General features: G+C 32.1%; 1 protein-coding gene across 2 annotated transcripts; it reads left to right on the forward strand.

The window, feature by feature from the left end:
* The first annotated feature begins 10,081 nt into the window (after positions 1-10,081).
* On the forward strand, positions 10,082-12,961 carry LOC126736220 (uncharacterized). Of its 2 annotated transcripts, none has more exons than XM_050440475.1 (5): positions 10,082-10,192; positions 10,276-10,916; positions 11,002-11,928; positions 12,447-12,581; positions 12,720-12,961. In XM_050440475.1, the coding sequence occupies exons 2-5, from the start codon at positions 10,280-10,282 to the stop codon at positions 12,848-12,850; spliced, it is 1,830 nt and encodes a 609-aa protein (XP_050296432.1). In that variant the 5' UTR covers positions 10,082-10,192; positions 10,276-10,279; the 3' UTR covers positions 12,851-12,961. The 2 variants fall into 2 exon arrangements, with proteins under 2 accessions (XP_050296432.1, XP_050296433.1); XM_050440476.1 differs by having other exon boundaries at positions 11,002-11,919.
* The last annotated feature ends 556 nt before the right edge of the window (positions 12,962-13,517 follow it).

The following is a 13,517-nucleotide window of genomic DNA, read 5'->3' on the forward strand; positions in this document are numbered from 1 at the left end:
AAACAGTAATATCTGGTGCACCACAAGGGTCTATAATTGGACACTTTTGTTTCTTATATACGTTTTTGACATATTACAGGTAATCACAAATTCAGATTCACAGTCCTATCCAGATGATAAACAAACATAACATTATTTTGACCCCAATGAACGAGCAGCGGCTAAAGCATTTCTTAATCGGGATCTTAAATCTATAAATGACTACTCAACTGAACATAACTTTAAGATAAATCCTGACAAAACAGAGGTGCTTCTATTTTGCGCAAAAAAACGAAGAAAACTGCTAGAAGATAGTTGCACTTAAAACTGGGTGATACAAACTCGGGATTTTCTGCATATGCGAAGAGCTTAGGGCTTGTTATTGATACTGATTTAAGGTTCATGTGAGGAGCTTAGTTCAAAAAAGTTATGTAAAAATTATAGTTCTTTATGCTAACAGATTTATTTTAAACTTAAAGATTAGGAAAAAACTCTGTGAATCTCTAGTTTGGCCAATTTTTTATTATTGTAATATAGTGTATTACCCCTGTTTATATCTAGTTACAAAAATCGACTGCAAGTTATACAAAGAAACTGTTGTCGGTTCATATTTGGTCTGAGGAGATATGATCATGTTTCAGCAGAATTTAAACAATTAAAGTGGTTTAATATGTCGAGTGTGGTAAGACATCATAATGCTACTTTTCTAATAAGGTTGTTAATGTCAAATATTCCTATATATTTGAGAGAAAAGTTAATTTTTCGAACATCAATTCATAACCGTGAGCTTCGTTATGGAAATCATCTTGGTATGCCGCAACATCATACAGCACTAGACTTTCAGAGATGTATCACCTATTATGCGGTATCTTTATATGTATAATGCCTTGGAACCCTATTTTAGAAATATCAGTTCAAGAGTTCTTCGGTATGAGTTTAAAACTTATTTACTTAATTTGCAAAATACTTAGTAGAATTCTTCTATCATTGTGAATTATGTAAAATTTTCAGTTTTTCTTTTGTTTAGAATAGGAATGGTTAAGTGTAAGAGTAAACTTCGCCATTTGTATTCTTTAACCTTTATGTTTATACTTATGTAAACAGATTTATATATCCATTTAATGTATATGCATGATTAATAAAAGACGATTTATTATCATTATTATATTATTATTATATTATAAAATATTTAAACCTTTCTAACAAAAAACTTGAAGCAGCGCTGCAATTATATTTAAACATGTAAAGAATCGACTTATTTTATTTTGTTAAAAAAATAAAAAAGGTCTTATTAGGTTGCCAGAAAGATGTCAACCATCTCGGACTACAGTATTTTGGTTAAAATCCAATCCAGAGTTTCAAAAGCAAAAGTGCAAAAAATAAAAAAAAGGAAATTTAAACCGTATAAGGTAAATATTGTTCGAGAATTGCATTCTGACGATCGACTTAAACGATTGGAATTTTCTTATTGGTTTTTACCCAAATCTAATGAAGATCTGGATTTTGCACGAAAGTGTGATCTAACGAATCCCATATAAGCAGCAGCGATATATTTAATAGGCAAAATTTAAAACATTGGCATCAAGAAAACCAACATATTACTTTTAAATGGCAGCAATGAGGCCGATTTGGTTTTAGTGTTTCATGTTTTGTATTGGGCACTAAAATTATATATACAATTTTTGAGGGTAGCTTAACTGCCCAACGATACGTAAATATATTACAAAGTAATATGCCAGTGTTGCTGGAGGACATACCTTTGGCACAGCGATATCAGTTATATTTCCAGCAAGATGGAGCACCCGCTTATAATTCAAGGATAGTTAGAGAATATTTAAATGTTCATTTTGGTCTCATCATTCAATCAATCTCATCCAAAATGGGACGCAGTGTACATTACGATTTCTACCGTAAATGAAAATAATTTTAATTTTTTCAGTAAGTAAGGGGACGTGGATCAGGACGAAATAGCAAAAGTATTTTCTCCTTTCGGTATTATTCGCTTTTGACAATATTGGTAAACCAAATAAGTTTTTGTGTGGAACAATAATGTAACATTGACGTTGACAAAAAATACAAACTCTACAAACCACAACACACCTACAAACAAATTACGGCTAGAGATTTGTATGATCGGCGAAGGTCGGATGACTATAACATTTTTTTTGAAAGCAGAGGCCCTTTGAATAATTTAATAGTAGGCAATTTAAACACAAGATCCTTAAATGCAATTTTCGAAGAATTTTCTTACTATCTATCTCAACGTCCTTTCGATTTTTTTACTATTACCGAGACGTGGTTAAATGGCAACACAGAAACAAATCGCTTTAATCTGCCTGGATATCGAGTCTTAAGATCGAATAGGCAGGGGCGCGGAGGAGGAATTGCTTTGTATTTGAAAAAATAACATTAATATTGTTAAAATAAATCCTAAAGTAGACTCATGTGAGAGCCTTGGAATAGCATTTAAAATTAAAAAACAAACATTCGCACTTGTTTCAATTTATCGCCCTCCATCAAAGAGCATACCAACGTTTTTAAATGATTTGGAAAACATGCTTCAATCCTTGGGTATAAATTATGACTATATAATTCTGGTAGGTGATTTTAATATCGACTTTTTAAAAATAAATTTGTATAGTAACAGATATTTTGGAAAGTTTTAATTTGACACAAAATATTGTTGAACCTACCAGAATAGACTTAATTACCTGTATTAATGGTAGTCTTATTGACTTCATAATATCTAATAAACAATTAATATCCAAAAAATCACAATCGATTCCAATTTGAGAGACAATATCCGATCATAATTTAATTTTTTCTATTTTTGAATATGAGAACGTTAAAAATTAAGAACCACATATAATGTTTCGAGATTACAATAATTTAAACTACAACAATTTTGTTACGGATGGATTAGCCATTCCATGGGAACGTATTTATTATTTAAGAAATATATAGACGCTAAAATCACTTTTTTTTTAATAAAAACATAACCATGCTCTAATGGCCGGGATAGACGCTCCGTCATACACATCAACTTGCTTGCGCAAACTTAAAATGCACGATTTATCGCGGTGTTAGTGCTGTTAAGTCGGTAGACTTATTGAATTTGTACAGACAATTGTTTGGCTTAAACGAAATCAAACCTGCTAGATTTTTCTTTCGAGAACAGACTTGTCTTAGCAGTAGTTGAAATGTGTCCTTGCGACTTATTAATTCCGTCTTCTTGTGCTAGAGAGTATCCTGGTGCAGGGCGCATATAAATAATATAGGTTAAAATTAAGAAGTTTATATAGTTATTTAGCTTATTAATTTTTGAGTTTAAGTATGTCGGACCTGCGGCTTATGTCGAAAGACTTCCTCACATACTTCATTAATTTATATAGAGAAAATCCATGTCTTTGGAAAGTAAAATCCAAAGAATACTCGGACAAACACAAGAAAAATGCGGCATATGAGATACTCATTCAAAAATTAAAAGAGGTAGATCCCGCAGCCAATAAAGATGGCGTAATAAAAAGAATTAATTCATTGCGTACTTGTTTCCGGAAAGAGTTAAAAAAAATAGTATAAGCCAAATCTCTGGTATTTTAATTTATTGATGTTTTTGACTAACCAGGAGACACCGCGACAGGATGGGATGGATACTATTTAAATGAAAGTCCAGTAGTAGATGTAAGTATAAATTTATTTCATTTAAATAAAAAAGCAACAACTTTATAATGCTTTATTAGTGTGATTTTATTATACGTGATCTAATGAATCATATTATTTTGCCAGTTTACTTGACCCTCGCCATTAAAATATCCCACATATAACTCTCTAACTTCATTAGCTTATTAGCTTCTTGTGCAATATTTCGATTGTGCCCACGTTGTAGTCCGCTTAAAATACCAGGGTCAACTCGCAGCCCTGTATGAACTTCTGATTGTGTCCAATCTTCTTCGTCTAAGGACTTGGAGGGAGTATACGAATCAGAACTTTACCGTTAATATTTAGATTAGCAATGTCATTGATGAAGAAACAAAATAGGGCCAAGTACGGAACCTTGAGGCACTCCACTTTGTATTGGCTTGCAAGAAGACATAGTCAAATTAATTCTCACAGCTTGACTTCTTTTACTGAGATACGACTTAAAGCATTCAAAAGGCGCTCCTCTTAACCCGTAATATTGCAACTTTTTTAATAAGATGTCATGATTAACTCAATCAAAGGCTTTAGAAAAATCACAGAAAATTGTTGCTGTAGGGTGTTGGTTGTTTAAGCTAGAGTATACATTATTAAAAAGAGAAAACATAGCATCATTTGTGCATTTGTTATTTAAAAATCCAAATTGATGGGAAGTAAGTATTTTATATTTTAGCAAAAATGATTGAAGTCTTTTTTTAACCAATCTTTCAATAATTTTTGAAAGTGTGGGAAGAAGAGCGATAGGGCGATAGTTGGAAGACTAATCTTTGTCTCCTCCTTTATGTAGTGGAATTATTATAGCCAACTTAAGGCAGTTAGGAAAAACACCTTTTTGAAAAGACTGATTAATTAGCGTAATAAGATGACATAATGTACATTCAGGCAGATTTGAAAACATTTTGAGAGTAAGTCCATCAATTCCCATTAATCCCCCATTAAATCGGGCAGCCATTATATCAAAAACATTCTCGATGATTCTGCGTGCCCTATAGATAGACGATAGTTGAAAATTTTTCTTTCTCTTGTCAAATCTCGCGAGCTAAATGGTTTCAGTAAATTTTTACGCAGTGAAAATGCTTCATCTCCGATAAAAACCCAAGGAAGGTGAGTGGAACATTTTTTTGCAGGGGAAGGAGTTGGTAATCGCAACTCTTCTTTAACAAGGTTTTCTTAAAATTTAGTGTTTTCAATTACACCTCTGTCCGAAACACGACCATTTGTGCCCATATGACAATAAATTATTTCGTATTTCGCATTAGTAATGGCCATTAAAACTAGGCTATTGTATCCCTTATAATCCCAGTAAAAAGAACCAGCATCTTGCGGTGGCGATATTCGAATGTGTTTACCGTCAATACTACCTAAACAATTGGGAAACTGCCATTTTTCTTCAAATTCCCTACCAATTCTTCTCCATTCCTCTTCGCTACTTGGAAACTGGAAGAAACAAGAATGATAAATTAAAATACCTATGTTTTGTAAATAATTTTTTTAACATAAGTATTTGATGTAAATCTTTAAAGTATGAAATAAGTTAATAATCTGAATTATTTTTTTTTAGGACGACAGCCAATCTACCGAACATGAAAACAATTTAAACGACCATTCTTCATCCGACACAGCGCTACGTCCTCCATCGGACACTCCATCCACATCAACATCAAATTCCAGAATTAGTGTCAAAAGAAAACCTCAAAAGAATTTGGATCGCAGCGATAAAGTTTTAAATATTGTAGCAAGTAAACTTCAAAATCAAGGAAAATATGCAGCTTTCGGCCAACATGTAGGCCAAGAAGTTCAAGAACTGCCTTCTGAGATGGCCATATATTGCAAAAAGGTGATTAATGAAGCAATATTCCATGCACAAATGGGAAAATGAAACCAGACATCAAAAATCGTAACCCAGATCGAAACAGATAGATCAGCAGCAACTCCTGATATACACACTTTTCAGTATAATCAGGAGGTTAGTCGGCCAAGTAACACTGAAGTTTTAAGATTGATACCAGAAGGACCCGTGAGATCCTTACAACGCTTTGGGGGATTAAATCCAATATTTCATGGAATAGACACTTTTCAGTATGATCATGAAAGGGTTAGATCGCGCATTGGAACTTATGAAACTGCAACATCGCTAGGGGAAGCAACCAATGACCTCCCACAATCGGTTTAATACGTTATACTATTTTTAATAAAATACTTTACCTTCAAGTACTTGACGAGATATTGCACATAAAAATTTCAAGTCAGCATAGCTTCTTCCTGTTGCTAAAAAGCGTAGAGTTGCGCTGAGCCTCTCATGTGGTGATATTGCTTTTCTCATAACAGTATCCATCCTTTTGATTTGAGGCGTTACTATCTGGAGTAATTCCATATAAGTTTCTTCGTCCATACGTAAATAATTGAACCAATCCTCAGGTTCTAATCGAAGCTCATTTAGTAAATGTAGGTGTGATAATTCCTGTCGCTTAAGTAACCACTCTTTTGACCACTTGGAACGTTTTCTCTTATTTACTTTTTTCTTTTTTGCTATAATAGCAGTAGCAGCCGCACACAATAAAAGATCGTCAGTCATCTTGATTTTGGACGTTTAAATTGATCAACAAAACGAACAAGACTGAATAGTTAGTGGATGAAGAATTCAGTCTTGCCGTACAACTTAATTTTGCGCAAGTAAGTTGATGTGTATGACGGGGCGTCTATCCCGGCCTTTACACAAGCATATTCCTAATAATAAAACTAAAATAAAGAAAAATAAGCCATTTTGCACATGGATCACCGACAATATTAAACTTTTAATAAAATTAAGAGACCGTGCGCATAAAAAATTTCAAAAATCAAAATCAAACCAAGATCTGCAATATTATCGACAATTAAGAAATTATACAAAACACGCAATAATTCATTTTTTAATCAAATAATTAACAAAAAATGCAAAGAATTTTGGACCGTTGCTGAAAAACTTAAGTTAACGAGAAAAAAAACATATGCTGACCTCACAATTGATTTATGAAATCCCGATGACATTCAAAACTACTTCCAAAATTTTAGCGATTTACCAGATACAACCAACCAAGGCATCATCGAATATTATAAAAATTATAATTTTAACAACGAACAGTTAGTGTTTCAATTAATAGATAAAGATAACTTATTGAAGATTATTTCAACTATTAAAACCAGCGCAAAAGGAATAGACCGGTTGTCGATTAAAGATATAAAATTATGTCTGTCGTTTTGCTTAAATCCATTGGTCAATATTATTAACGAATGCATTTTACGACAAAAATATCCATCAATGTGGAAAAAGGCAATCATAAAACCTATAGCTAAGATAGTAGAGCCAAAAGAAATTTCAGATTTAAGACCAATAAGTATATTGCTAGCTATACCAGCTATATCTAAGGTCATTGAGAAACATATTTATAACCAAATATTTAGTTTTGCCGAATCTTTCAGTATAATTCCGGTTTGCCAATCTGGATTTAGGAAAAATGTTAGCACTTAGAGGGCTTTAGTAAATATATTAAATGACATAAGAATTAACGAGGAACAAAATCGTCCTACTTGTATGCCATTATTGGACTCCAGTAAACCTTTCGATACTATAAATCACGAATTATTATTAGCAAAATTACAATTTTTTGGTATGTCACTTGAGGGTATCAATTTTTTAAAGAATTATCTACATAATCGACAGATGTGTAGTCGTTAATCAGGTCTCTGAAAACAAAGTCTCCACATTTATGCCATGTAATCGAGGGGTACCCCAGGGGTCGATACTCTCACTCCTGCTTTTTTCAATATATGTGTCAGATATGCAGGAAACAATAAAGTTCTCGAGATTACAACAATATGCTGATGACTCCCAAATATATATACCTGTGAGCTGCGAAAATTTTAATACAGTGCAAGAAAAACGCAATTTCGACTTATTAAACCTAAATGCTTGAGCAGAGAATCATAACCTTAAGTTGAATGCCACTAAATCAAAAACTCTAATAATGTCGGCAAATAATATATTAAGGGAAAATATAAAAAATATCATTTCTATTTAAATAAATGATATACAAATCCCAATAGTATCAGAAGCAAAAAACTTATATATAATTTTCGATAATAATCGGATATAATTTTCGACCAATCCATGGGTTTCGAATCTCATGTTAAAATCAAAATTAAAGCTGCATTAATTATCTAAGATTAAGGCAACTTTATAAAATAAAAATATTTCTCACCCCAAAACAGAAATATTTACTTTGCGAAAGTCTGGTTTTGTCTTTGTTCGATTATGAGGACGTAATTTATGGAGATTCCTGATTTGAAGTACCAAAAGGGCTATTCAAAAAGTTCAAAATTCCTGCATGAGATTGGTATATAAAATTCCATATAGACATGACATAATACCGTATCTTAAAGCTAATCAAATTCTTAATATGACTACTGTACATGCATACTTTTGTATACAGAGTCATAAAAAGAGGACAACCGGCATATTTAAGACACCAACTTCAAAAATTTGTATATTCTCATGAAACTCGAAATAAGTATTTTATTGTACCTATCCACAGATCAGCAGCTTTTAGGCGTTATTTTAAATTTGTTGCTGTTCAGGTATGAAACAGTCTCTCCCAAGAACTAAAGGAATTACCTCTCCAAAGCTTTTTTAAGCAAGTCAAATTAAAAATGCTCTTGGGTCAAAATAATAATTGATTTTGTTTTTTTTTTTATATTATGCACTTGCAAAAACAAAAAACGTGTCTCCGACTAGTTTCGCCCGTTCATCTGCATTTCTCTGCATACCTCCTTCTCGCTGTCTCGCATCGGCGCTGCCTCCCTATCTGTGTGTGCATGTCTTTTTTTTATTAATATTTTTCTTAGTGGTTTTTCTTGATTTTTTTTATGTTTTTACATTCCTATTCAAATATAGGTTCTTTTAATTTTGGCTCATAAATATTTTAAATTTATTGCAACAGGAATATAAATGTGTTTAAGGACTTTTAAGGTCTTAAAAGGGTTGCCTTACTTGTACTACAGTTTACTGATGGAGCAGGCAAACGGTTGTTTTAATCGAGAGAGACTCCTATTTGTCATAATAAAATAAGTGAACACAAAATTGTAACGTGATTATAAAACTGACAAATAAAACCTTTTTTTATTTGTATTTGTAAATTGCACTGAACAGGTATAGTAAGGAAAATAAATAAAAATGCGACAAATCAGATTTTGAAAGGCTCCCATTTTGCTATGGGTATATTCTAGGACCATAAAGCATTCAGAGCTTTCAAATGATGTATCGCCCGATATGACTAAGAGGGTCATATCGATTATAACATTCTATTTAATTTGGCGTTCCGCCGTCATTTTGAAGTTTTGCAAAATGAGCTAGGGATCAACAAGTATTATTTAGGTTTAGGTCTACAATAATGACACAATAATGATGTGTGCCAAATTATAAATTTATATATAAACGCCTTCAAAAGATAAGCGGGGGAGGAGGACAATTAAGAGCCTCACTGTATAAAAAAAATAAATACACAAAAACAGTAACATACCTTAAACAGTGCAAGGCTCTATATTTGTTATTTCTCAATATATAATATTTTTCATTTCTTCTTGATTTAATGATCTTGATCAGCTAAACATAAATACATCCAGATCGAATTTTTTGATTTTCCGAAATTACCGCGAGGTTTTATAGCGGGACATGTTTTTAAAGGTTAATTCAGAGCAAGTACACGATGAAACATTCATTATTTCTTTTACAGTATAAGAGCAAAACAAATAGTAATTAAGTGAAAAAGCAATAATCCTGGGAACTCCCTGTATTATTTCCACAATAAAGAAGAACTTCACCGAGATCGCCATGCTTAGGATCGTAATCTTGGGCGCTATATGCATTCCATTGAAAAATTCATCATTCATTCAGTATCAAATAAATGGAAATTAAATATGGTGAAAGCAGGAAAGGAATCAAATACTCGTATGTTGGACCATATTAAGACTCATTTTTTAAGCTTTAACAACATTTAGGATGAAAGCACAAATTGCCAATACTGATTTTAGGGATTTCTTAAAAATATGGAAAACTGATTTGAAAATGTTTTTGCTCCCAATGTTTATTTTAAATGAGAATTTTAATGGTACTTCAAGATCAGCAAGCTAATTAACCTCTAAATTATACTAATAAACCTATTTAATATACAAGAACTTAAAAATTAAGATCTTACATAATAAACTATATGTATATTAGGTAGTATTCAAGGTTATCAATCTGATAACAAACCTATTTTCATAGTTGGTGATGATTTCTAAAAATCATTAATAAACAAAAAACCAGAAGGGGTAATTTAATTGCATAAAAACCGGTTATTTGTTTATTTTTTAACGGTTAAATATTGACCTTTTAAGATTAATTTTCAGTATCAGGTGAACAGTGTTGAGTCTCCCATATTTGTCTAAGATATACACCCAACATATCGCTTAAATTTAAGGCGGATTGCAAAAGAACCACAAGGTAGGTTGGTAGTGATATTAGTTCCCAGTCTATAACAATAATTTATAAACACTATTTGTTGCATTTTTGAATATATATTTTAGATACATGATGAAAAATATCTTTCATAGCATATTGACATTCTTCGCATTAATTGCAACAATAGAGCCAATTAATAATAAGGCACATACAGTCTTTGGAGATCTTGTCGATGGACCTTTTAAACGATCCATATACAAGCGAAATATCTATTTTGCAGACCCAAATACCAATCAGTTGGTGAATCTTCCTCCAGTCCTTCAAATCGTAGGGCATATAAAACTTCAACAAAATGTAGAAACTAAAAAAGCGACGAATAACATCGTAATTAACGATGGCCAGATAACCAATCTTTATGGTGGAATTTCTTCACATGTAAGTGAAATAAATGGGGTCGGAGCTGCAAGAAATATCGGGAGAAATAGCTATGGAGATGGGTTTGTTAAGGAGTTTCAATTTGGAAATGCAGATGCTTTAAATCGGGAACAAAATACGGCTATAAGCGATTATGGAGTCGATGCTAACTTAGCGCTAAGTGAGGCTCAGCTAACACAGTTAAAAGGTGGTATTTCTCTACAAGGAGGTCAAATAAGCGGGGTCAGAGGTGAAGCAAATACTAAAGGAAATAGCTTAAATAATCATGGAACCGGATCAGCAATACAGCTTCAATTTAGAAATGGTGCCATTAGTTCTGAGTACAAACAAGGTATGTTTTAATAGAATGTTAACCACATATTACTTGATTGTACCCTTTGGAGATTGCATATCGAAACGAAATATTTATTTTACAGGCCAAAACACAAATCAAGTTTTGAACTTACTCGTACGAATTAATGGAAAAGTAAAACTAGAACAAATCGATAAAGTAGGTAAGTTGGTACTAAGCGATGCCCAAATAACACATCTCGTTGGTGGTACTTCTCTGCAAGGAACCACTTTAAATGAACTCAGAGGTACAGCAAATTCTAAAGGAAGTGGCTCAAATAGCCTTGGAAGTGAATCCACTGCACAATTGCAATTTGGGGGTTTTAATTCTGCAACACGTGATAGTAGCGGACAAGTAAATTATCAGGAGCGAGGTATTTTTCATCAAAATCAAGATGAGGATGAATATGGGGCTTTAGTTACCCATAGTAAGTTTAAATCTACTATCAGAGGAGAAGCAGCAAGAAATACCTTAATTGAAAGTGGATCCGTTCTGAAGGCTCAGTCTGGAAATGGGGGTGTTAGTACTCCGATACGAGATAACAGCGGAGAAGTAAATTATCAAGATGAGGGTGAATATGGGGTGTTAATCACGCGAAGTGAGTTTAAACCAGATGCTAAAGGGTCAGCGAGTACTAAAGAAAATAACTTAAATGAAAATGCATCCGTTTTGAGGGCCCAGTTGGAAAATGGTGGTGTTACTCCATCACTAGATAACAGTGAAAAAGTAAATTATCAAGGGCAAGGAGGTATCTCTAATCAACATCAAGAGGACGGTGAATATGGGTTTTTAATTACGCGTAGTAAGTTTGAATCAAATATCAGAGAGTCAGCAAGTAAAGCTAAAGCAAATAGCTTAAATGAAAACGGAACTGTTATAAAGGCTCAAATTGAAAATGGGGATGTTAGTGCTACGATTCGAGATAACAGTGGACAAGTAAATTATCAAGGAGGTACTTTGGCTCAGGGAGAAGACCACAGTTTTAATCAATTTGAGATTTCAGGTAAAAAACGTAAGTTTATTGATTGTTAATTAATTTATAATAATTATAAATAATTTATTTTTGCTATATTATATTGTCACAATAATTATTATTTTCTATAAATCATTTCAATCTTGTTATCATACTACGTTTTGTATTTAAATCGCCAAAGATGATGATAGTAATCTGTGCTACATATACAGGGTGTTAATTTGAAAAGGACTTAGACTAGGACTAAGACTAATTTTTATTTTTAATTTAATTAATTTATTTAATTCCGCTTAATATTTCAGCTTATTTATCGTAAAATTAAAAAAAATACAAAGCCACGGAAATTTCAGCCAAAATTCAAATATTAACTGCAATTCAAAATCAAAAATAAGCACGTAGCAGATTTTAATACTGAAACTTAAAATTAAAAAAAAAAAAATAGTCCAAAAATAAAAAAAAATTGACTTAGCAAAAACTTAAGTTTCTTTTTCCTGATCTTTATGAGAACTTGTGCACATAAAGTTATAATATATTTATATTAACAAGACTTTTTTTAGCTACAACTGTAACAAAACCATCGTCGGAGTACTTACCCCCTTACACCAATAACATTTCTCTTGCTAACCAGAAAATAAATACTATAGTACAAAGCAGAACCTCGGATGATGACAGTGAAAATCATTTACTAAATGGTAAGTTAATGAAATTGAAGTCCTTATCAGAAAATGTTTCTGGCATAAATATACAACAATCTCAAGTTTCCCTACAAACATTTGTACAAAATGATCCGTAAAGAACCAAAATATTTTAGAATGCATCTTTTTTTACAGGTAAATCGTCTCATGATGTTGGGCTATCCATAAAATCCCCTATAGGAAGCGCCCAAGTTTCAGCTAAAGAGTTCGGCGCATCCGTAGGGCAACCCATTAGACGTCTTGGCCATCCATTACTAAAACTATAAAACCTCTAAACCTCTTCCTTCATGACAGTAAAAGCTACAAATTAAATTAGGAAGTATCAAGTAATAATTTTTGTGATAGTTTGTTCTTAATAAAATTGATTCAGAAAAGAATGTTTTAGTAGTGTTTCCACTTTGTAATCGTTCATTGTGAGTAAATCCTGAGTGTTTCCAAAAAAAGAGCATGTTTATTGAAGTATGTATTTGATTATATACTATGCTGTATGATTTTTAAGAATATTCTAATATTTAAAGAAATTAAAAAATGGAAAGCTGCATTAGCTGTTGTTTCAAATTATTTTTTTAATATGAGTTCAGTACACTGCACATTTTTTTTAATTAAGATGTTATTTCTCTTAGTTCTTTAAATGGCCATTTAATTACATGTAGCTTAGTACTACTTATACTACTATTTTTTACATTTATTTGATATATTCGCCGTTTGACTTATACAAATATTATTTTTATAAATTATCTTATATTTACTTTTTATGAAATAGATGTTTTGCATCTATTTTCTTTATTTATACCTATATATGCTGCTTCTCTTTCTCTACCTACATATAATTTATTTTTATTTGTATCAGTGCTACTGTTTAATGCGGCGATAGATAATTATTTTTAGTAACTCGATAGGATAAACTCGAGCTCGTGCATTTATTTCAGACTC

This window comes from Anthonomus grandis, chromosome 5 (assembly GCF_022605725.1).
Source record: "Anthonomus grandis grandis chromosome 5, icAntGran1.3, whole genome shotgun sequence".
NCBI classification, from domain to species: domain Eukaryota; kingdom Metazoa; phylum Arthropoda; class Insecta; order Coleoptera; family Curculionidae; genus Anthonomus; species Anthonomus grandis.